Source organism: Bombus bifarius, unplaced genomic scaffold, assembly GCF_011952205.1.
Source record: "Bombus bifarius isolate JDL3187 unplaced genomic scaffold, Bbif_JDL3187 scf7180000008194, whole genome shotgun sequence".
Taxonomy (NCBI): Eukaryota; Metazoa; Arthropoda; class Insecta; order Hymenoptera; family Apidae; genus Bombus; species Bombus bifarius.
The window spans coordinates 617,711-641,250 of record NW_022884502.1 but is presented as its reverse complement, the minus strand read 5'-3'; the positions used below and the strand labels follow the sequence as shown (position 1 = coordinate 641,250).

General features: G+C 37.2%; 2 protein-coding genes across 5 annotated transcripts in view; both read right to left on the bottom strand.

The window, feature by feature from the left end:
* The window catches only part of LOC117209847 (protein phosphatase PP2A 55 kDa regulatory subunit), a 44,969-nt gene extending 27,620 nt beyond the window's left edge, over positions 1-17,349 (bottom strand). Inside the window, exon 1 of one of the 3 annotated variants that reach the window (XM_033452285.1) lies at positions 17,221-17,349. The gene's annotated coding sequence lies outside the window, so the exon portion shown is untranslated. Of the gene's footprint in view, positions 1-4,050; positions 4,070-16,890 lie in introns of those variants that run through there. The other 2 variants (XM_033452283.1, XM_033452287.1) reach the window with 2 other exon arrangements.
* An 844-nt stretch (positions 17,350-18,193) lies between these two features.
* On the bottom strand, positions 18,194-23,466 carry LOC117209908 (TATA box-binding protein-associated factor RNA polymerase I subunit B). 2 transcript variants are annotated; one of them, XM_033452369.1, is made up of 10 exons: positions 23,262-23,466; positions 23,090-23,180; positions 22,796-23,000; positions 22,575-22,725; positions 22,363-22,505; positions 22,080-22,295; positions 21,727-21,956; positions 21,392-21,584; positions 19,531-19,971; positions 18,194-19,451 (listed from the first exon to the last, which is right to left on the bottom strand). In XM_033452369.1, the coding sequence occupies exons 1-10, from the start codon at positions 23,346-23,348 to the stop codon at positions 18,287-18,289; spliced, it is 2,922 nt and encodes a 973-aa protein (XP_033308260.1). In that variant the 5' UTR covers positions 23,349-23,466; the 3' UTR covers positions 18,194-18,286. The 2 variants fall into 2 exon arrangements, with proteins under 2 accessions (XP_033308260.1, XP_033308261.1); XM_033452370.1 differs by having other exon boundaries at positions 21,817-21,956.
* Between the last annotated feature and the right edge of the window lie 74 nt (positions 23,467-23,540).

The following is a 23,540-nucleotide window of genomic DNA, read 5'->3' as shown; positions in this document are numbered from 1 at the left end:
CCTTTCGTCCAAATATATCGTCAAAAATCATTCAAGTTTTTGATAATTTCTATATAAAATAATATTTCTGGATTGAAAAATGACGAGTTGGTTATTTTAACCACTCTGATGGTCTTAGTACTAATACAGCGATTAATTGAATATTTCATCAATTTTACGATACGTGTGTTTGTCAAAAATGAATCTTGTCACTCCTATACACATTTTCATATTTCCTGTAAACTACGAATATGACCGTAATATGCAGTCGTATCATGTTGTATGTCATAGGAAATCTTTTATATATTCAGAAACGTTTCTATGGGTGTTCAAATACTTTCATGAACCACTCTATATGCTCTTGTCACGCTATAAAACAAGTATGACAGAAGCGTGCAAAATTTTTCACTTGGAATTTTTCGTACGCAACCGAAATACGTAAGTCACGGGTTGGATAGCGCGCGTTCATCAAGCGCGTTCATCAAGCTCAAACCATAACTGCGCTGTTAAGGGGTTAAGGTTAAGCTGATTGCTAGGCAATTTATGCAAGTAGAGTATACAACACGCGACAATAGAGAATTTTTCACAGATAATCTTCGTACTTTAGAGCCCACGTTATGCATTAGCGAGGGTCTGTTTGATAAATCCGGTTTTGTTAAAAATCTATGGTTTAATTAAAATTTCGTATAAGCTTTTTTACTTTTCGTTTCGTCGACCGTTCCATCCGCTTGCCAATAGGAGAAAACAATGGTTGGCTGTTCGCGAAAAGAAGTACGACGGCAACAATGGCAATGTGTTAAATGGAAGAAAGATATTCCAATTTTTCCTCGCATATTGAACTTGCCCAGCTGCAATAAACTCGCAGACTGCCGTTTCGTCCGTTTGTTTTTATTTCCACGAACCGTCACGTGTTCTCGCCATCCACCGTCACGCGAGATTTTTAACAGAAAGCACTTTCACGCTCCGAGATCGGTATAAATATGCATAAATATGTATACTCGTATTAGCCAATCTGTGGCAACAGTAGATATAGATATCGGTAAAGTACAGGAGAATCGAAAAAGTAGCTAGCTAAAAACAATAACCGAATAACGAACTTTGATTATTTGTTTAAAACTTGACATTATCTTCGAATTCAACAGATAAACTCATGGATGTACTTAACCACCGACCATTGATATTTGCTCAAGTTAAATTGATTATAATTGGAGTAATATGACAAAAATGAATTGGCATAGGTAACCGTATTTTTTAACAAACACTGATATTACCAAAAACACTTACATGTTTTTGATAATTGCAAACACTCGATTGCTTTTCGATTTTGTCAGTGTAATGGTGCCAGTCGTGTCACGTTATAATGCTAACGAAATTTCAAAAAGTAATATATATATAATACTTGTGAGTGACTGTCGACGAAGTGGTTAAAGATGTTACAACGAAACTACTCATCCAACATGCTCGTTACTCCGTAAAGTGATTTAGTTGGAAATAAACGTAGAAGCATCGCGCTCACAAAGAACGTTCGCCGTCTTCCGTCGATTTATCCCAGTCCTGTTCATCTTTGATAAGCGGTTGGAACTGGCTTTCAATGATTCCACTAAAAGGCTGCGTAAATTGTGCAATTGCTCTATTACGAGGCACTCGAACGCTGTGTGGAACCTAACGCGTACATGCTAAATATTAACAGACATTAACCGAACGGACACTGGCGAACGTGCCAGCATCTTTCTCGAGGCACCGACCTATAGACGAAATAATGAAGTTTAGCCGCGGCGAACGTTTTTGCGATTGTGAATTCATAGGCGAAAGCAGACTGAAACGGTCATATAGCCACAGTGATCGTATTATCCGCGTGTTGCTAAATTTTGTAGAGTGGTTAAAGTAAGATGAATGTCGTGGGCCAACGAATTTTTGACGATATGAACAACTGAGATAACATTGTCGAGAAAAAGGGCGCAAGTAGGTGCGATAGAATATTTTACAAAAATAAAATGTTATGTCGTAGTATATTTCAATGCATTGCAACTCTGGGGGACAAACGATACGAATTCTTAACAAATTCGTATTAATTGAACCTTCTTTTCGAGACGTATTTTGACCGGAGCATCCCTTTATCTTTCACAGGAGCGCGAATTATCAGAAGATAATGAATCTAACCTATTTAGGGAGGAAGAAACTTCAGAAGTTTCAGCGACTAATGCCCAGATGCAAGAAGCTCTACGAATTGTTCGTCGTAGCGTGCGATATAGAGCGACAAAGTTCGAGAAGCATTACGACTGTGAGAATTATATTCAGCAGCTAATAAACGCAAACAAACAACAGCCGAGGCTTGATAAGTTTTTCAAATAAGTTTTATATAGTTTTCGAGAAGAAAGAAAGCTAGGAAATGTAGCATAAACGTGTGTTAATTGTGCAGTTTGTGATAAATATAAGTCGTAAAAACGTTATAATCGTTTGTAATAAATTGAGTTCAATGACAAAAATTTGTTATCCTCTGTTTAATGTTGACAGCCGGTTATTCTTGTCAAAAATTGCAAGTACCAAAGTGATCATAATGAGCGGGTTATAACTACATCTTGTACATAACACGCGGCGGTCAACGTGTAATCACCCAGAGGAGGTTCGCGCTATCGATTTATGCTTTTGTGCGAGCAATTAGACGCGGCAACGTAAAAGCGAACAACAGATTTTCAATATTCTTTTTTCGTCATATAACGAATTATATTATGTAAATGGGGCGAAACAGGCATAGTATCACGAACGCTGTCGTATTCATCGACATCATGTCGTTTCCATAGTAATATCACCGGGATCGTTGGCTCCTCCGTGTCGCAGCTTTCGCAACCAGGTCGCCTTTGAGGCAAAGTATCACCTTCCCCATGGAAAGTGCGTTCGACGAGGGTAAACTATCTGAAAGCCTGCACTTATATCGAAATCAACCGCTGACTTGATCAGTGGGTCAAGGAGAGGATCATGGGTAAGTACATTTGGAATTCGATTTGGATTTACGAGCTAGCTGCCCGTTGACGAGTAGAAACGCGTGAGCATCATGAAGAAAATAATGTTTAGCGTCTCATAACAGAAACGAGCCTTGACAAATTATTTAGGTAACTGAAACAATTCCCTAAACGAATTTTGTAACAAAACATTCTGAGAATTAGTTAGTCTTTAAAAAACAAATTAAATGAAATTTGACTGCTAAAAATATTATATATAATCATAGTCTCATGGTCAACCGATTCTAAGTTATAACTGCACCCTCATTCGAGGTATATTTTCATAATCTCAAAAAGATATTGAACTCTTTATAATAACAAACACAAAATGTTATTTTACGAAGAATACCAACAAACCGACTTACGCTATTATAATCCTCAACTCGTCAACGTAATTTTCATTAATAGAACAGCACGATACTGTTAGTGCTTTGTAGGCTTCCTACGTTTTCTAATTACAGTCAACTTTTGATTTGCCACGAGGAGCTTCCGAAATCGATGAGAATTTTTACGTTTCGTTGGACAAGCGCGTGTTCGTAACCCAGTTTGTAGTGGGAAAATGAGCCGAAGAAATAACGGCACTGATAATATTTTCATTCGAAAAGAGTAGCTCGTAGAATACTGCGCGCGTGCTGTTGCATAAATTTTACGCCGATGATCACGCTCCTGCGTAGCGACGACCGTTTCAACAATTCACTTTTCCATTGTCGAGAAATTGTTTTTCAACGCGAGTAAAAAGACTCGCCATTAATGATGGGTACAAATAGGTCGCAATAAGTTTATATCGTTTATCATCCTGTTATTTCGTCGAATCTTTTTGTTATTTAGATTATTTAGAAGCTTTTAGCGTCGATTTCATTTCAATCTTCTTTTTTTTTTTTTGTGAAACATCAATAGAAAGCTGATTTTGCAATATTCAAGATTTTAAATACCTGTCGGAACAATAAACATTCTGTTTCATCTAACCGATCACGATCGTTGTCCATGAGAGTTCGATTGAGTTTGATTGGCTCGAAATTATTCTACGGAACGTAGCTGATCTTCAGGATTAAAACTTTTTCTCGAAACTTACCAATTTTGTACGATGATGGAACCTGGCTCTCGCGATCCGATTAGTAAAGGGCTCGATTCGTTCGAATATCGGACTCGATATAAGTAGATGTTCAGAACAGTTCGTCATTCTAGCTTCTTCTTTGGAAAAGCAGCTTGTGAAAATCGAATATTTCGCAAGTACGATACATAAACTACTGTATGTTATGAAACGAAGCATGGATATCGGATTTGATTCAGGATTACGTGAATTTACTCAACTTGATTCTATCGCTACTCGACGTATTTATCGAAACGAAAGGACACGGACTAAAAATTACACAAATAGCCTGTGTGTATCGTATGTAGAGCTTATTACGAAACACTGTGTACAGTTTATCGGATAACAAGGACTCTGCGCCCGTATTTATCGCGAATAGAACGGTTCATTTGCACCCTCGTTGCACAATCAACGGCAGGTATGTGCATGCAATGAAAACGGTAGATCGTGTTTGGATTATCAAAGCTCGAAATTAAAAACACGTGGCCTTAAACGTAAGGTAAACGCGTGCGATGTTTAGCGAGGACAAGAGACTAAAAGACTTTGTCCTACCGATTCCTGCGATCGCAATTGCCAATAGCCAGCACGTGCTATGATTCTAGGGTTACGATTAACGAAGACATCGAAGAATGATCGCAAGGCCGCCTGCTATACGTAGATTTAGAAGTGACACAATCGGAATTCGTACGAAGCAATTGGAACCAAGGCCCTCTGCTTGCCCGTCGAGACGGACTCAAATTATTTAGAAGCGTTCGTCGGCCACCGGATAGAATTGAAAAGTTTGTATTCCGTGGCACGAGCCACGATAATGTTCCGCGAATGCACGATATTTGCATGTAGCTCGCAAAACGCATGCGAAATACGATCGAAAGGAGCAACATGCAGGAATAACAAGCAGATATACGGCACATCGCGGAGCTTTAAAAACTGACTTCTCTTCTCGCAGTTTCTCCACTATGGAAATATTAAATTGTCCCTATTTACTCGCAGGACTTAGTCTTTCATTCTACGCGCAATATCGCACGGAAATACGTGACAGTACTGAAACGTTTGCGTTCATTTTTCACCGATCCGACGTTTCCAAGCTATGTAATATGTGCTTCGCTGACCGCTTGTTTGCGTTGTTCGTCATTGCTTGGAATACATCAATTTAACGCAGTGTCTTTTCAAAATATTCGGACTCTACTCTTTACCGAGATAAACCTTCCGATTATTTGGAATTTCGGCAATGGTCGATATCTTTGTTAGGCGTTTCTGTAGGTATATCGAATCTCGTGAAATCGAAGAGCTATTTGACATCAAATAGTTTAATGGTTACTTGTAAAAATAAATTTTCTGAATAATACAATAATTAATATTTGAATATTAATACTCGTATTTGTGTAGATTAATTCAAACGTGACGTACATATAGTACATACCCTTATTTTCTACGTTTCATCATCACAGTGTCGAATTTTTGTAATCTTACGAAAATACTATTGAACGATACAGAATTCAATATACCTTAATCTATTTAATTAGTATGTAATTAATATAACGAATACAATAGCGTGCCAATATCTTTTTATAGTCACTGTATGTCTATGCTATTCCCCTTGCGATATATCTTTTCCTGGCTCAGATTAGCTTAGAGAAGTTGATGCACGAAATACGAATATCTTTTCATTTATCGGTTCTCTTCTCTCGCGGCTTAAGGATCATCGATCTATTTCGAAGCGAACGAACGAAACACGAGAGAGACAGAGAGGGATCGTGCAAATGCAAGGTGTATTGTCACGATTTCTGGGAGAAAAGGAACGGAAAGTAGAATGCAGAAAGGAAAAGGAGTGTGAGAGAAAAGAGGAAAGAGAAACGAGGTATTAGGCGTAAAAGCCTTCATTTGTAGACTGCGACGAGAATGTGGGCAACGACGTTCTTTTCCCTTTTTTCGCCATACCTGAGTACAACAACTGCACCTAAACGCAACGCGCATCTGTATCGGTGCAAGCTCGCGTTTTCATCGGGTTCCTACGGAACATCGCTTTGTCTTTGGCTTTTGTACGATTTCGGTGTTCAACATGCCTTGTTTATGATCCCAGCATTTCGTTGGACGAAGAAGCATCACGAATAGCACCGTCGTGTATCCTACATCGAATATATTATCCACGAATCTCTCGGTTTCTCCTCCAATTTTCTAAGTAACTTCGTTTGTCTTTCGTAAAATGCAGCCTGCGCCATTATGTTTCCCAAATTTCTCTGTAGATCTCTCTCTCTCTCTCTCTCTGTCTTTCATGCTCGTCCCAAATCGACTGAATGTTAATCTTCTTCGGAAGGAAAAAGGAAAATATTTTCTGGCCGAAGGTTCTTTTCTGACGGACAGTTGTAATATGTTTCTTCTGCAAAATATCTTTAAATGTCACTTATAGCGACTCGCGAAGGTATTCGAGCAGTTTCATGAATATATTATATGAAACTTTTTAAAATTTCATTAACATCGCAATACGGGCTGCGGACATATTTAGTAGAATATTAATAGCATCAATTGTTATTTTAAATATATAATCAGTGGTGAAAATGATTTCATCTGGATATTATGCGCGCTTTATGCATTTTCGCATCGTTAAATTTTCCATAAATACATAGAAGTTCGCAGCGGGAAACTGCAGGCCTCAGGCAATATGGATAAATACAGCTTAGGTATAATTGTATCATTTAATGACACTAATAGAGGGAAAAACGAACATTATGAGCGTTCAGTAAAATAATTATTTGTTAGTATCACACATTAGATTAAAAATTTCTTTTATGACACGACAGAAATTATGTTTTGTTTCGCTTAGATTTTATATATTAGTTATATGTATACTACTTAGGCTTTACTTGGCTGTCCAATAAATTCCATTTATTTCTCTGTTATTTAGAAACCTGTAGTTTTGTAACGAACTGTTTCGTAAGATAAAATTCCAATTATCTGCACTTTCTTACGTACACATTTCGGCCAAAGCTAATAATTTAGCCTCGACTCACCTGATATTTTCGTATTGGCAATAAAACAACGTTAAAAGAACTGCAATGTAGCAATGGAAAGAAATAGAAAATTGAAAGGAAAAACAAAGTTCATTGCTATTCATGACCGCGTGTTTCGTAAATTCGACTGCTCTTGTAAATTTCGGTAAACCGACGAAACGACTTTGACCGTACCAGAAGCTAACCACGTTCATTGTCCTAATCAATCTTTTTTCCTTCGTTAAATCTATTCTCTTGATGCTATGTTCCAAGTAGACACTGAGACTTGGTCATTGCAGAGGAAAGAAGCTCGCTGATGATTCTTGCGTGGCACGAATCGTAACAAGATTCGAGGTTCGGTTACGTTCTTCGATATAGAGATTCCGTCCTTAAACCTGTTTTCGGTCATCTTCGAGCCAATTCTAATTTTCTAACTTTAAAAACATCTGAAATTTGAACAAGATATGAAAATATTCTTATCGACATGCGCGTGATTTCTCGTTCTAGTTTTATGTTAAGCGTCTTCTCAAAACAGCATAGATGTTTTTTGTTTGCTAAAATGAGAGCAAGTTCGAGGATCGCAACAGGCTCGAAGGATGATCAGTAAAGTAGAAAAAAGAAGCATCAGCGTATCCCTTACAGGGACTTACTACCTTGATACAGTATCCGATGAAACCACGACAAATTCTATTATCGAAAGATTTTCGCATTAGCGATAGTATCTTCGATATACCTTTTACGAAAGACAACCCAGAATTTATTTCCTCTCTCTCGTTCCGTCTCTGGTGGAAATGGATCGAAGGGTTGGCGCCGTCGACCGGTGCCTCGTCACAGAGAAAAATATCGTGAAAATTTCGCGCGCCTCCGAGTTCCAACGATCCGTAAATTCGTTTCATTGTGATGGTCCTTATCGTGAAAATTATGCCGGTGGCGCACGTATTGTTCAGCCTCTCGGTCTCTGCTTTATATTCTTCGTTTTCGCCGTGATAATTACTATCCTGCTATGGCGATCTAGGAACTTTGCGACGCGATGAAATTTCAGTTGTCCATCTTCTTCATTGTATCGAAAATAATTGTTCGGACTCGAGAAACGAACAATACTTCACGTATTGAATTCGAATAGCTTGACCAATCTGAACGAAGCTTTACGGAGTGAGATAACCACGCGAAAGAGTAAAGACGTACAAAACAACCAGGATAGAGCACGCTCTATAACAAACGCTAAAAACGATTTCCTATCCAGATTTTATATCTTCAATTGCATTACCGAGAATCACCGAACACGCGATACGCGTTTTCGTAAAGGAACGATAGCTGAACTGAATAAAAAGCGTGGCTGACAATAACACGGTGAATCCTTCGAACGAACAACAGAGAATCGTCGTTCGAAAGGCCAGTTCCTAAAGTCGTATCTATCTCATTTTGCAAATGACGTCCCCGAGCTTTTCCTTCGGATCTTAATAAAACCATGAATTTGCATAAATATCCGCGTTCTAATCGCAACATTTATTCTTTGTAGTATCTCTCGTGGCAGCATAGTTGTCTCGTATCATGGAAGGAAAGTTCAGCTTGTACGTATCAAGAAGGCGAGTTTACATAAATGAAGAGAAGTTTTCCTGAAGTACACTCTCCCTCCATATTAGGTAGTACGTCAGGTTTCTCTAGCTTCTGGCGATGAAACGAGGAACGCGAAATTTTTCATACAAACGTTCGTGAAAAATTCGATCGAACGTGTAAATGTCACGAATGATAGCATCGGCTGCGAGAGCAGATAAGCCGGGTAGCAGACTCGTGAACGTGTCTCGTACCGTTTTGCATCGGAACGTGAGTAAGGACACAACGATTTGCGTGGCGCTTATCGGTAAACGGGGGTTGTTTATCGCCACTTGGTATCTACGTGTGTACGCAGACGTCACGTAGCTATGTGAATGTCAGCTAAGAGACGCGTTAGAGTGAAACGTACTCGAGGACCATCCGAGATGTTGCCCGAAAATAGAGAACGCCCGGTTATTTCGGGCTGTGTTGTTTCAAGGTGAAAGGCCGGCTTCGTGAGTATTCCTTGCGCTCTCTTTCCTGGAGCACATGCACTCCGGTTCGCCTTGCCCTCGCCCTCAACTCTCTCAGTCATTTGTCAACGAAAGAATGAACGAGAAGAGATACGCGTCTGGAGGAAGAGCGCTTATAGAAAATTCGATTAAACGTCACGATGGTTTCTGTATCGACAAACGCTCTACTTTCACTCGCAACTTGCCTCGCGTCTTTCGAGATGTTTTCCAGACTTTCAATCGCGTTACTAAATCCTCCGGTATCATTAAAATGAGATAAACTTCATCGACTATCAACGTAAGAATGATTTACTTAATGGCTGCTGAGAGGATTTCTACTTAATCTTATTGTCTAACGGGGCGTATTTTTAATCAGATTCTACGTCTCATTTCCATGGTTGTATTAGGTTGTCCGAAATGTTTCGTTCGTTTTCTAAGGAAATAATAGACGCACAATGTTTTTTGTTTTATATTAGTTTATTGAATTAAAATAGTATAAAATAATATAAAACAGAAATTGTTGCTCATCTATTACCACCTTATGAAACGGAAGAAACATTTCGGACAACCTAATATATCTCGTTTCCAACTATCTGAATATACATGTATTTGTATATACTTGAATTTAATTAATCAAATGCTACGATAAATGCAACAAGTATTTTTCGTAGCCATTGTAGATAATATTGTCAGACGAAGGTGTGCAAATATGACCATAATATTTTGTACAAATGAAATATCACGATGCAATATATTTGAATCTACAGCGGCAACCAGAGCCAAATATATCAAATTCGCGTGGCAGTTAACGCGTTAAGGATCAACGTTGCATCGATGCAACGTTTCATTTAGCATTTCTCCTCGATTACTTTACATTATCCATACGAGCAGATTGCAAAGCCAATTAGCGTAATTGCAATTTTTACCATCGCGTTACTGTTTGAACCGATGCGTTCATTGTTTCGTTCAACCTTTTTTCCCCGTGTTTGCGATCGCGACTCCCCTGTATTGTCCTGTAACGAGAGCTAATTTCGCTGAGAGAGATCGATAGGCCGATTAGAACGATCGCTGATTGGAATAAACCGGTATTTCCCATCCCACAGGGAGGCGAAAGTCAACGTCGTGTAGATGCGATAAATTGCCACTACATGTAAATTAACGTCGTTGTTGATAATGGAGAAACGACGTGGAATAAGAAGGAACGACGGAGAATAAAAAAAGGATTACGAACAAAGGTTCTCGGTGACGAAGGACGCGATACTTTACCCGAGGGAAGGGACGCCGTCGTCCGTAATCCGTTAACGTCGCGTCGTCGCGTCGTCCAGTAACATTCTATGAATTTATGAAAGTTCGAATGCGCAGAGTTCACGGAAATTCGATTATATCCGCGTAAACTCTACAGAGGTGAACTTTCATCCAGTACATCCACATTATCTCGAGTAGTTTGATCATTACGTTACCTGAGACCTTTCGCACAACTGAATTAATCTTATTAACGAAACTTTACGAATCCGTGCCAGTCCACCAGATTACACCTTCAGACTGAAGGAAATAGAAATTTTCGTCGGCATCTTTCTTTTCGTCCCACCTTTGTTTCCCTTCGTTCGATTTAAAATACGTATCGAGTCATTATAACAGCTTGTAGAAGATAACTTGCAAGGTACAAAATATAGGGAACTCCAAATAGATCAATACACGTACCTATATGTACGTATCGCAATGCACAGAATGCATGTAACCTGCAAAGATATGTATAACATCCAAAGTAAAATCCTCGTTACGTCTACTATTTAACGGATGAAACAGACTTCTGTGTAGATATCATTTCTTTAATCGTATTCATAAAAATATGAATTTGCACAGATATCCGCAGTTTGATTATTACGACATCCTACAGACTCATTAACACTAGAACTACCGATAGTTAACAGGAAGCTATTTTTACAAAAACCAGTCAAAATGACGGGTCTTTTAAAAAAATACCTAATAATAGAATATTTTTATATTTATTGAATTATTACTTTCTTACAGAGGGAATTCCATGTTATGTAATATATTTTTGATATTATTAATCCATCTGGGACCATGATCCCTAAACGAGGATTGACAAATTTATAAAATTGTAGATGTGTTAGCATCTAGCGATCTAGCGATCGATCCGGAATTTCCTTTTACACTTTGACAAGTATCAATTATTTTGACTGGTATTGGTATAAGTAGTCTTGATACAAAGTTATTTTCACTTTGAATACATAAAAAACAAAGTAAAATTCGTTATATTATTCTTTTAGTTATCGTTGCTAATTAGTCATTACATCATTTCAGGGGAAAAATATAACACGAAGTAGGAATTGTAAAATAAAATTGTAAAACCAGTCAATGTGATTGGTGTAGTAGTTCTAGTGTTAATTGTATACAAGGGTGCGTCAGAAATGTATGGCTCTAATACTCAATAAGTTTCCTGCTAGCAATACGTCTCAGGAACAAAGGAATAAGTAACTTAACGGGATTAAAAGACACAATGGGAGTAAAGTACACGTGGAAGCACACTTCCGTGCGGAACATTTGTACGAGAAACCGGCGCCTGTGTCGCGAGCAGACGTTGAAGAGGCTCGTGTTAACGTTTACAGGAAGTGTCTTCCGTTTCCCAACTACCTACGTATCGACCCGTTTATCGTCGACCGAATGGAGAATCGTTCGAAGGAATTCTGAATCGCAGGAAGGTGGACAACGAGCCGTGAAACCGCGGTACAATTAGCGAACTATTCGATTACCGAGAACTGTAGGCGTTCTATCGAGAAACGATACGCGTTCCAAGAGACTTTCGTCGGTTCAACCAAAATTCCAGCTTCCTTTCGATCGACAGCGTCGCTATTTTCTCGCTGCGTCACAGGGACAACGAACCGCACGATGAGACGATTGTTCTCCCTGGTAGCCCGCGAAACAATCGGCGCAATTCCTCTAAAAAAAGGTTTCTTCGGATAAAATCTTTCGAGTTGGACAACGTTCCGTCGCGACTGTTCCATAGCGCCAGACGAAGCTCGTCGGGTTTATGCATAAAATTTGGAGCAAATCGTGGTATATTGGAAAAAATACAGCTCGAAGAAAAAGTTTCTGCCGACAAGTTGGCCGACAGCCATTCCCATTTTGCTATAACGAGGCAATGTGTTAAGAAAGTGCAGAAGTGTAAATTGGTGATGTAAAATTCAAATGGATATCGTGTCGAAGTAGCGACGTGTTAATGAAAGACGTGTTTAGGAGCACAGGGCCGTATCTCTGAGCTCGTGAAAGAATGGAATTTTTTCAGCAATTTATTACGGAGCAACTATCGGATGATTCCTTTTTTATCGCAACAGGGATATGTCGTATATTATCTAAAAAAAAAAAAAAAAAAGTGGCGAACTTATACGTAAGCGGATGAAAGAAGGGACTTTTTCGAGGAATTTATTCCGGAGGAATTACTCCGTGAATTGATTTCGTTCTTTTTTTATCGTAAAAGGGATACATCCTATGTCATTTTTCAAAGTTTGCAAGCTAGTACGTAAACGGATATTGCTAGGAAATTCTGAAATTAAAAGGACGATAGGTACTTTTAAACGTTGAAATACGTGACTAAATTCAAATTCTCAAAATCTTGATTTACGCCATTACGATCTACACTCCGCCATGGAATCCTTTTATACTTTCCTCAAACTTAAGACATCTGTCAATAGACCGCGGATTTTTATACATTTGTGGGGATGCGCGTAATATGCAAATTGTATAAAATATTCAAAATGAATATTCAAAATCTTTCGCGATATTTAATAGGTAAAACAATTTTCCACCCAAGTTCCATTTGCGTAAAATATATTTACAAAAATACGAATTTGCATAGATATCCATAGTCTATTTATCGAATGTAAAAAACACGATCGAGTCTGAAATGATTAAAAAGGAACGCAGCACAGTTAAACACTGAAGACCGTCTTTGAGATTCTCACGGTTGAGGATCGATGAAAACGCGATTCTCGATATCGTTTTATCGAAACACCGGAGAAATTGAAAAGCCCCCGAGCACCTGTCCTTGCCACAGCGAAAGCTTGGTTTTCGCGCGATTTCTAAATATTTCCGACACACCTGTTTCCATCAGCCGTGCTTGCAAAGAGAGACGAGTTCGATCGACCGGTTGGAAACGCAGAAGCAAAAAACCGGCTATCTCTACGGAGAAGAACCTTACGGAGTAGGTCAACTACGAGGAAATACACCGGATGGGTACCGCGGGAAGATTTAACTAGACGTCAGATCGGAATATCTCGTTTCGCTTTCGTACGATTCGCGAATTTTTCGTCTCGAGAAAACACACAGATAGCGAAATGTGAAACATAGCGTCGTGCAAACTCGTAGTTTCATATCTCGATAACGATCGCGACGACGGTGCGTCTACTTTCGTAATGGTCGATTGGAACGTTGAGCGATCGGCAATCATCGTCGCAGCTGGAGCCCTGACAAAATAACGAACGACGTGGTTTCACTTACGAGCTCGATCCATGATCGTGTACACCTTAATTGTAAGAATTGGCACATTGGTCGATTTGTAGCGACAGTGTTTGAATTTGATCAAAGTGTTAGAAATTAATGTTGATTCACAACGGTGCAGAAAAGTTATCAGACGGATACTTTATAAGTTATATTTTAGAAGCTAGAAATTAAATTGAACTGATATTGAGTGGAAGACTATGGCGACTAAAGGAAAACAATGTAACAAATAATCGTTACTATGTACGATACGTCGTACGATATTGGTTAAAATTGTTTAAAGTATCGCTTTCAAGATAAGAAATCTATCTGGACGACATTCGCGTACCACTGTATATGGCTATCACGTTATGCGTCTTTTATGAAAATTCTTGAATTTATCATTTGAAAGAAGGAATTTACAATTACTCAAATTTATTTAGATCGATAATATCGGTGCTAATAGTTGAGCGTCGAGATGTATTCGCGCGATACTATTTCTCTTTTGTGAAGCGCAATGTCTTGAAGAGTTAAGCGGTTGACCGGCATGTGCCACCGATAACTGGTTCCGATTAACCTCCACCCCTGCCGCAACAGGATGTGTGCAACAGGATGCAAAAGGTGTTGAAACGGCCGAAAGAGATACCGTAGAGAAGGCTGGTTGTTGCAATTTATAGCGACCCACCGCCGGATTGTTTGTTTCCCAAACGTTGCAGAAAGTTTCAAAGTGGCTGGGGAGGGGACTAAATATAAAACGCGTGCACGCAACAGTGCAAGTGCAACCTCGATGGCCTGCGAGCGGCATCATAATGTAGATCGCCTTAACAATGTGTAATCGATGATACGCGTTCGCCGGGACGCGAGATCGCTCGGCGAACACTCGGAGAAAGGAACGGTTCAATGAACCATTCGATGCTTTGTTACACGAAGAATTTTTTTTTTCTCTCCCTTGGCAAAATCGATACAAATTATAGGTTGCGTAATGTCATTGAAATTAAAAATAACGTTTCCTTTGTGCGTAGCTCTGCGAATCGACCGGTTGTCACGCCCAGGAAATGATGAAAAAGAAAAGATGGAAGGAAGAACAAAACCGTAGAGGAAATAACTGTGTACGACATTCGCACGCCCTCGATCTGTCGTATTCGTATTCAACGATAAATTGCACGACATAAATTGATACGTAAAGACATGACGAAAATCGTCGAATATTAGTGGCGAGTTCAGGTACGTCGCAAATAAAGTCACATCGCAGTTTATTTTTAAAAATTAACGCGCGACGAACAGATTGGCGTGTGTAAGTATTATCCAGTATCGTAGCAGCGTGTTTTCTTAATTAAATATAAACAAGATAAGGAAGATTCCTCCGTACCGGATAGTCCATCGTGATCAATTGCAGAAATAATATTAAAAAAACCAATTAATACCGAGCAATCGTGTATTTAATCTTAATATACCATGGATAAGGTTTTAATTAGAATTTCATATGAAAAATCTAAAAGAAAACAAGTATAACACTATGGACCACTAGTTTACCATTAGTTCAATAATTTACATACTTTGATAACATTCATACGTGATTAATATTAATACACGAAGCGTCCACTGCGTTCGATGATTCGTTATCATTACGCCGATAAGCGTTCGTTCAAAACAGTTGCGAATAATTATTCGAACCCTGTGAAGAGAACATTAGATACTGAATTTGATCCGTATCTATGAAAGCTTATTCGATTTGATTCTATCACCGGCAAATACTATCCATAGGGACTTTGAATTAACGAGTCAGCAGGTTTGACATTCAATAACAATACTACGTCAACGACTTAAATTCCGTTTAGTCGATTAAAGAAATTGTATCGTTCTATGTGACCATATATTCGCACGTGTGCACGAAGTATTACGATCGCGTGTTTCGGTTCGTTTCTATATGTATGTATCATAACCATGCGAGATTCTCGAACAAAGATATATCTTTTCTGCACTAGTCAGCGGAAGAAATGCATGGCTGCACTCTTAGAAAACATCGATGTATGGCATCAAATACAGTTTTCGCAATCTCGACCGATGTAGTAATCCTCCGCAGAGGAACATCCTCTTTAAGCCAAAATGTAATATCATGAAACGTAGGAAAGATGGTAGAACACACCTAGCGGCAGGATTAAAATTATTGCCACCATGGGCCAAAGAACACTCTCGAGTTTGATTTTGGACGAAAGCACCACCCTTTTGCACGATTTATCGTTTACGACCGTGGAGATGCGTTCACGTTCGACGTGAATGTGAATGGCTCCTTATCTCGATAAATCCCACTGACTAAGAAGCAAATCACACGTTGATCTTATTTTAATAGAATGGAATAATCGGGCCGCTCATTTGTCAAATCGATTAACTCCACGAAGCAAACAATAGAGAAAATTGATGAAACTATATACGATAAACTGATGAAATCATACAAGATAAGCAGCAATCAAGCGCTTTGGTATTAAAATTTGAAAAATTTCAAAAAGTGGGGTTAACCAATTTGGTCTGTGAGCACCTCGTTTAGTGGTCATAATAATCGAAATCGAAGATAATTTCTGGCCATAGATTAGGTCTATCCGCGTGTCAGATAACTAAGATATAAGATGCGCAAGCGCATCTTCAACATTCGCGAATTTTTGTGCGTTAGCCTCGAAGTAATATTAAGAAATTACGTGAAATTTGTACAGTGGAATGAACTCTTGATATCGATAGACTCGAAGAAAGGAAGTTTGCCAATCGATCGAGCAAGAGCATATAGCGATACCGAAATTAGTGTAAGAGCGACTGAAATCGAAAGAACTATACATTGGCACGGTTCATCGATTTCATCACCGAAAAAAAAAAGGGACAATAATTATGCAACGAAAATAACGATGCACTGTAAGCGGCGAACGCAATCGGCGAATCGATTTCAAGCGATCGATGATCCGAGAAATTGAGATCGATTCGTAGATGTCTTCTACCGATTGTCCATTAAAACCCAACTGCATGCAGCAGGTGTAGGAAGCAGCTTTCAATCGCGAATAATTCTCTTTCGATGCAATGCCAATTCGAATCCTTATTTGGCACTTACCAAAACAGTCGTATGCCATCGAGAAGATCGATGTATTTCACACGTACAAGTAGATTTGATTAAAAAGCTCTGAACCAACATCCCACATGCGTACGATAATATCATAAAACAAAATTGACAGTCCAAAACGTAAATCACGAAATTTTGTTCGGTCGTTTGGATTTTCAATTGGTTACTAGGAAATTGAATGCTCACTTACGATAGACAGGAAGTGAGGACGGTGGGGCGACCAGACGCCTCGGTGAACGACACCAGGACCAAAGAAAACAGGTGCAACGTCGAGTTGAATGTGCAAACGTAACAACGGCGTGCACTTTCGATGAACGTAGTGGGCAATGCCACGATTGTAACAACGCGTTGTCACGAGCACTCTAAAACACGAGGGCGAATAGGTTTCTGTACGTACGCACGCACGCAAACACGTTCGAATGCACGAACACTCGTGCGAACTGTTCCTTAAGGAACGAGTGTAGATACACACGCGGACAGCGTACACACATCACCGCCTGATCGTACACACACTACGTACCGTGGTAGCGACCGCTGACCGATGACAGCCATCCGACACTGTCTTACGCCAACTGGTGTTTACTACTGAAACGCTCCGTCGCCCCTCGAGCCGTCGCGACGGCTCGGGACGAGGAACACACCGGGAACCAACGAGCCTCTCGACGAGTGCAACAGTTGCTTGACCGGGGCGCCCCGCAATGTCGACTCCGATTATTAACGCGGCTCTACGTTCCTCGACACGGTCGATAAACAGAAAATCCAGATATTTTTAGGAACTGGAAAAAAGGTTCGTAGTTAGTGATGGAATTGGGCACACTTTGAATAGCTTCGAATTTATATTATATACGGTGACTCACAGAAATATTCGAACACTTACAACAGAATTTTTCTTTGAATATACATGTTATAAAATTTTTGAATTTCGTTAGCACTGTAATAATGATAAACACGACTATCGTGATTATAAAAGCAAAATTTGAAACCAATCCGAAAATATATATAGAAGCCACATGACATTGATTTCAAACGCACATTTAATGAAAAACTAGTAAAGAGCATAAGTAGTAGTCTTAGACTATACGGTAAGTGCTAACAATGGGTCCATTAAACATCCTGGCTAACTAATATAGTAAAAAATTGACTGTTCAAATATTTGGATGATATTTGCGAAGTGTATGTTTCCACTGAATATCTTGTAACTCTTATATACATTCTCAGATTCATTTCAAAAGTTAACAATACAACCACGATAGTCGTGTCTCGTTACGATGCTAATAAGATTTCAAAATATTTTGTATCATACGTATATATAATGTTTCTAAGAGTGTTTAAATACTTCCGTGAGCCATGGTAACAAATTCGAATCGCTTTGAACATAGTTTGAAGCTTATAGCTCTCTCATCACTATTCATAGTGCCATAAAGATAAATAGAAAACAGCACAAAAATATTTTGCCACGTAGATCTATTATAAAAGGATTTCATGGAGCTTAATCGAAGTATTAATATATTGTTTCGACGTGAATAAAAAACATTATCAGTACAAAATTATAATTAATATATTACAATATAGCACACGACAGTTCTTTACCATTTATTTAAAATAAAATTCAATTGACTTTTAGATATTGGATCTATGTTAGTACGTTCACTACTGTCAGAGGTACTAGAATTTGAAATGTGTGAATGATAATTTTCTATTAAACAGACTTCTTCGTATAAATCTTCTGTAGACATTTCCACAATAAGTGCACATTCGTTTAGTAGCCAACGAAAAGTTCGTGGTAATGATTTTTCAAATATAGCGAAATTTTTTGATTTCACGCGGCTGAAAATGCAGTCGTACATCCAGTACTCCGTAAAGGGTTTAAAAAATATATCTTTCTCCTTGACTACAGTTGTTTCCTTACTTGATACAGGTGCAAGAGTGTCGTTTTGATTAAAAAATGAAATGTCACTGAAATTAAGATAGTTATTTATATCAAAATTATCAATATTTATATTTATGTCATCAATACTAATGTCACTGATATTGATATTTTCAGGGAATAATAATTGATTTTTTTCGGTACTTCCAACCTCTATATGTTTATCATTTATGACACTTGTGTCGATATTATCACAAAGATTTACATTCTCTGTTGCGGCAAAAAACTCGGCGTCACTCTTTTCAATTTTTATAGGCGCAGCACTGCCCTTAATAAACTGACCCTTAGTATTTCGCTTAAGTTGAATTTTAGATTCTTTGGAATGTGTTTTTTTCATTCCATTCGACTTATGAATGGCTTCTTTTTCTGCTAGTGATAAATGTATGTTGTATTTATCACGTAGTTTATTTTCTAAAAGCGTCCGTTGATCCAAACCATTGCTCCCTAAATCTTCTTCGTTCTCACTATCGCTATCAACAGGTATTGCTAATTTCCCGTTTGGCAGAGTTTCGGTAAATGTAAAATCATTTCCTGCAAAGACATTTGCAGAATCTTTCATTGTACTTACAGTACTATCGTAATACTGATTTTTAATAGTGTCAAATTTAATGCTACATGGTGTTTTAGCGTGTAAATAGTCATTCACACTTTCGCTTTTAGCTTCTTCGTCCTGTAAGTCATCTTGCACGTCGATGAGCTGTTTTAGTTCATTTATATTTGGCATTCTAGGTTGTTCAAATGGAGGTACATTTTTTTCGAGAAAATGTACGTTCGAATCGACTATCTCTAACTCTATGCCACATTTCGCTGCTAATTCTACTAAACTAAAAAAGAGACCAATATATTTTAATTAAATGTGGTTAAAACTAGCATATTTCGAATTAATAATCTCAAATTACTTACGCATCAGATTTTGTCATGTACCCAACTTTTGTAAGAAAAAAATTGCTTCGTGCTATATTAGGAATATCGTAAAACGGATGATCTAATAAATGTTGCAAGTACGAATGAAGAGGTGTTAGAGATGGTGGAAATATATCAATTGCCTTTGGCGATGAATCATTGATATTTAAGTTACTTATGTGTTTTCCCATAGCACTAATAATTTCTTCTGGCAAATAATGTTTAGAATTTTTTATTTCTCGTTCATTCTTATTCGATTTAGAAGACATAAATTCTAAGAATTTTAAATATAAATCGTCGATTCCATCTGCATCGGGACAATATTTCATTTTGGTTGGATAATGTGCGTGCATTAAAATCGTCCTTCTGCATTCAATATATTTTTGCCATTCTTGAAAACTAAAAAGCTTATTATCGAGTAAGCCGCGTTCAATAGCTGTGCTGAAATACAAAAGAGAAAGGAGGTATTTATATTAGCAATAAAAAAATTTAATGTATTTAATGTATTAATTCTCATTAAAAGTACGATTATAAAAGGAGATTTGCACTCGCAATTTTTGTCGTCTTTGTCATACATTTCTCTTCTTTCTTCATATAATCTAGCCCCGTATGTAATTAAATCGTTTTCGATTACAGCGTATGGCATTTTTTCGGAAGTAAAATATGTTGCCCAATGACCATCTGACTGAAGTACAATTCCACCACCGACTTGTTCAAATTTTTTTAACATATAAGAAAAGTGCTCATGCAGAGCTTCCTCGCCCGAAATATGACATTTAACGTCTTCTACAATTGCACGCGCTAGTCCTAGTTTCATTATAGATTCTCCATGTCCTGTTAAGGAGCATCCTACGTTCCTATTAGCATATGTACCACAACCCAATATTGGAGTATCTCCTACTCTCCCTACCAACTTTTTATTTAAACCTCCAGTTGTAGTTCCAGCAGCTACACTATATCCGTCATACGCTACACAACCAACAGTACCAAGACTATCTATAAATAATAATTTCATGAATAAATAAAAATCTACTCTTTATCGTGGTCTAAAATGTAATCAATTTACTCGTTAACATATCGATATCCAATAAACTTTGATTATAAACATCCGCATTAAATTCTCCTGTTTTCCCTGAATGTAAAGCTATACGTGCTGCTGGTGAGACCATATTTCCTTCTGATATCCAATTTAAATCTGCATGTTTTGCTAGATTTTTAGCTCCTTCACCTACGAAAATGGAATTTGGAAAATTGTTCATAACATATTTTGCGAGTGTTATAGGATGTTCTATGTCTGAAACTGCCGCTACTGATCCACATTTAAATGTGAAACCATCCATTATGCTAGCATCCATTTGAACTTTTCCTAATAAGGAATATTAATAATCTTCACTTACGTAATCAAACTTTGCTAATATATTATTGATATATATTTGAAATGCACCTATTTCATTCAACACGGATCCGTAACTACAGTTAAAAAATTCATCACATTCAAGCCACCATAATGCAGCTTCTACAGCATCTACTGCAGTTTCACCATTTAATAATTTTTTATAACCATTGATGGCGGCTTTTTTACAAGCTGTCATTTTTTCTATAACTATAGAATCACTAAAATCCCCCGCACCGCCGTGTACAATTATGCACGGAGTATTACTTTCGTAACATTTACATTCTCCGAACCCAATTTGTTTTTGCGATTTATTTAACGCACTATCAGATAATGTAATATTTCCATGTTGCATTTTTGTTCCAAATAAACTGACCATTTTTACTATTTATATTACAGATTTACAGACTTTGAGGTTCAAAACATAAAATAATATATATAATAGATATTCATTTTTTTCAAACATACCTGTTGATCTTCTCTGCAATTCTACTAATGCGATATTCAGTTACGCCATCTAGAGCAAGTAAAATTTTCAGCACTACTATAATAAATGCCATTGCACGACCTTCATAGTTAGGAATGCATGACTTTTTTGCATCAAATATCATTTTAGGAGGTGATAAAGCTATTAATCTTTCTGTATATAATTGGATGCCCCCTAAAATCATATATGATATACAAATATAAGATTCAGTTAATAGTAGGAATGTAAGCAAAGATATAAATAAACAAGCTGAAGATATAAATAAATAAACTGAAAATTTAAATAAATAAACTGAAAATATAAAATATAATCATACTTGGCAATCCTAGTTCTTGACAATATCGGTTAACTAAAGATAGAAAATCAGGACAAACTATATTCCATACACCAAGTAATTTTGCTATACTTGCAATAATTTGTCTCATGCCCTTATGTGTAATTTCAACATTCTGTGTTAAGAAGCCTCTTTCTTTTGCTGTTAAATTCAGTTCTGGTGGTAATAAATGATCCAATTTGTAGTAAGACAAGTGTCCTTCTCTTCCATATCTAAGAAAAGATTCTTTAATAAATAAAATTTCAGTTTATATATTAATTATATATATTATACATATCATTATATATTAATAACTATATATATCATGATAATAAGAAACAACATCTCTTACATGCCTTAACATATCTCCTAATTGTATAGGTTGATTATGGATCCTTAAAGCTAAATATATAATTGCCCATAGTCGCATAGGTGTAATTATATTAGGTCCCATTTTGTACTGAGTACTTATGTGTTTCGCCCTGTATTGAACTCTTTCAAATCTAGGTATATTTTTTGATAATCTTTTAATTTTTCTTGCTTCTTCTTTGGCATGGGAACTAAATTGCACTCTAAATAAATCAAAAAGTATAAGAAATATTTCAATACATGTATATCAAATTTTTTAAAGAAACTTACTTTCCCTCATTTTCTGATGATTTCACAGAACTAGATTGTCTACTATATGTACTTTGACTTTGACTGAACATACTAAGACCATCACCCTCAGAACTATTTTGAGACTGAAGATATCTATCATAATCTGCCGCTATTAGAAGTCTCTGAAAAAATGTGGTTTGCGTGAAATATGAAATAAATTTGTTTCTATTAATAAATATTATAAAAATTACTTTGTTTCTGTTCAATTCTCTCATAGAACTACCCTCACTAAGTCCAGTAATGCTAGTTCCACTAACAGAAGTATTTGTATTACTTCTATATCTTTTGCGCTTTCTGGATGTTTTTTCCGATTGTACCTTGCCATAAATAATATCTGCATCCCTATTATAGTAAACATTAATTTGTCTGAATATAAACATAAACATAATTCAAATTGTTTACTCAAACATACCTTTTCTTATATCTTCTAGCTAATTTGGGCATAGATTTCCTTCTAGTTGAGATAAATGCTACTTCAAGTTTGCCTAAATATGTTGCCCATAATTGTAATACTGTCAATTTTATATCAGATGGAACTCCAAGTTCTATTAGCTCATTTGTTAAACCAATTAAAACAAAATTGTATAATTCCCATGAAGTCCATCCAACCTCGTTACCTAATAATTGTAAGCAAAGATTGCATACTTAACATTTAAAGATATTAATAAATTCCTAGAATAATATTTAAAATAATATTGATACAGACCTGATATATCAGATTTTAATTGCCTAATTCTTGTTTTTCGCAATCTAGTCGTACTATCTATACGTAATTCAAGAACTTCCTCTCTGATATCCTACAGAAATAATGAAATTAATTACTATTGATTATGAATTATGTTTAAAAAGATAAGAATAAAATTACAGTATATTATTACCTCATTTTGCGTTTGACACGTTTGACAAAAAAAATATCCAGCTTCTTTGTAAAAATCTTTACTGCCACAAATTTTGCACTTTTGCATTTTCTTTATGTACTCCTAACGGGAGTTCTGTCTTTTGCTGTTTGTTGCATTTAGGTATACTATGAGGTTATGCGACACGAGCACGCTTTACATCTCACCTCGTACTTTCTCATTAACAGAGGAACTTAACTTTACAGCGAGTACTCACGTGACCGATCATAATCTTTCGTTCTGAATTGCGATTGGTGTAGT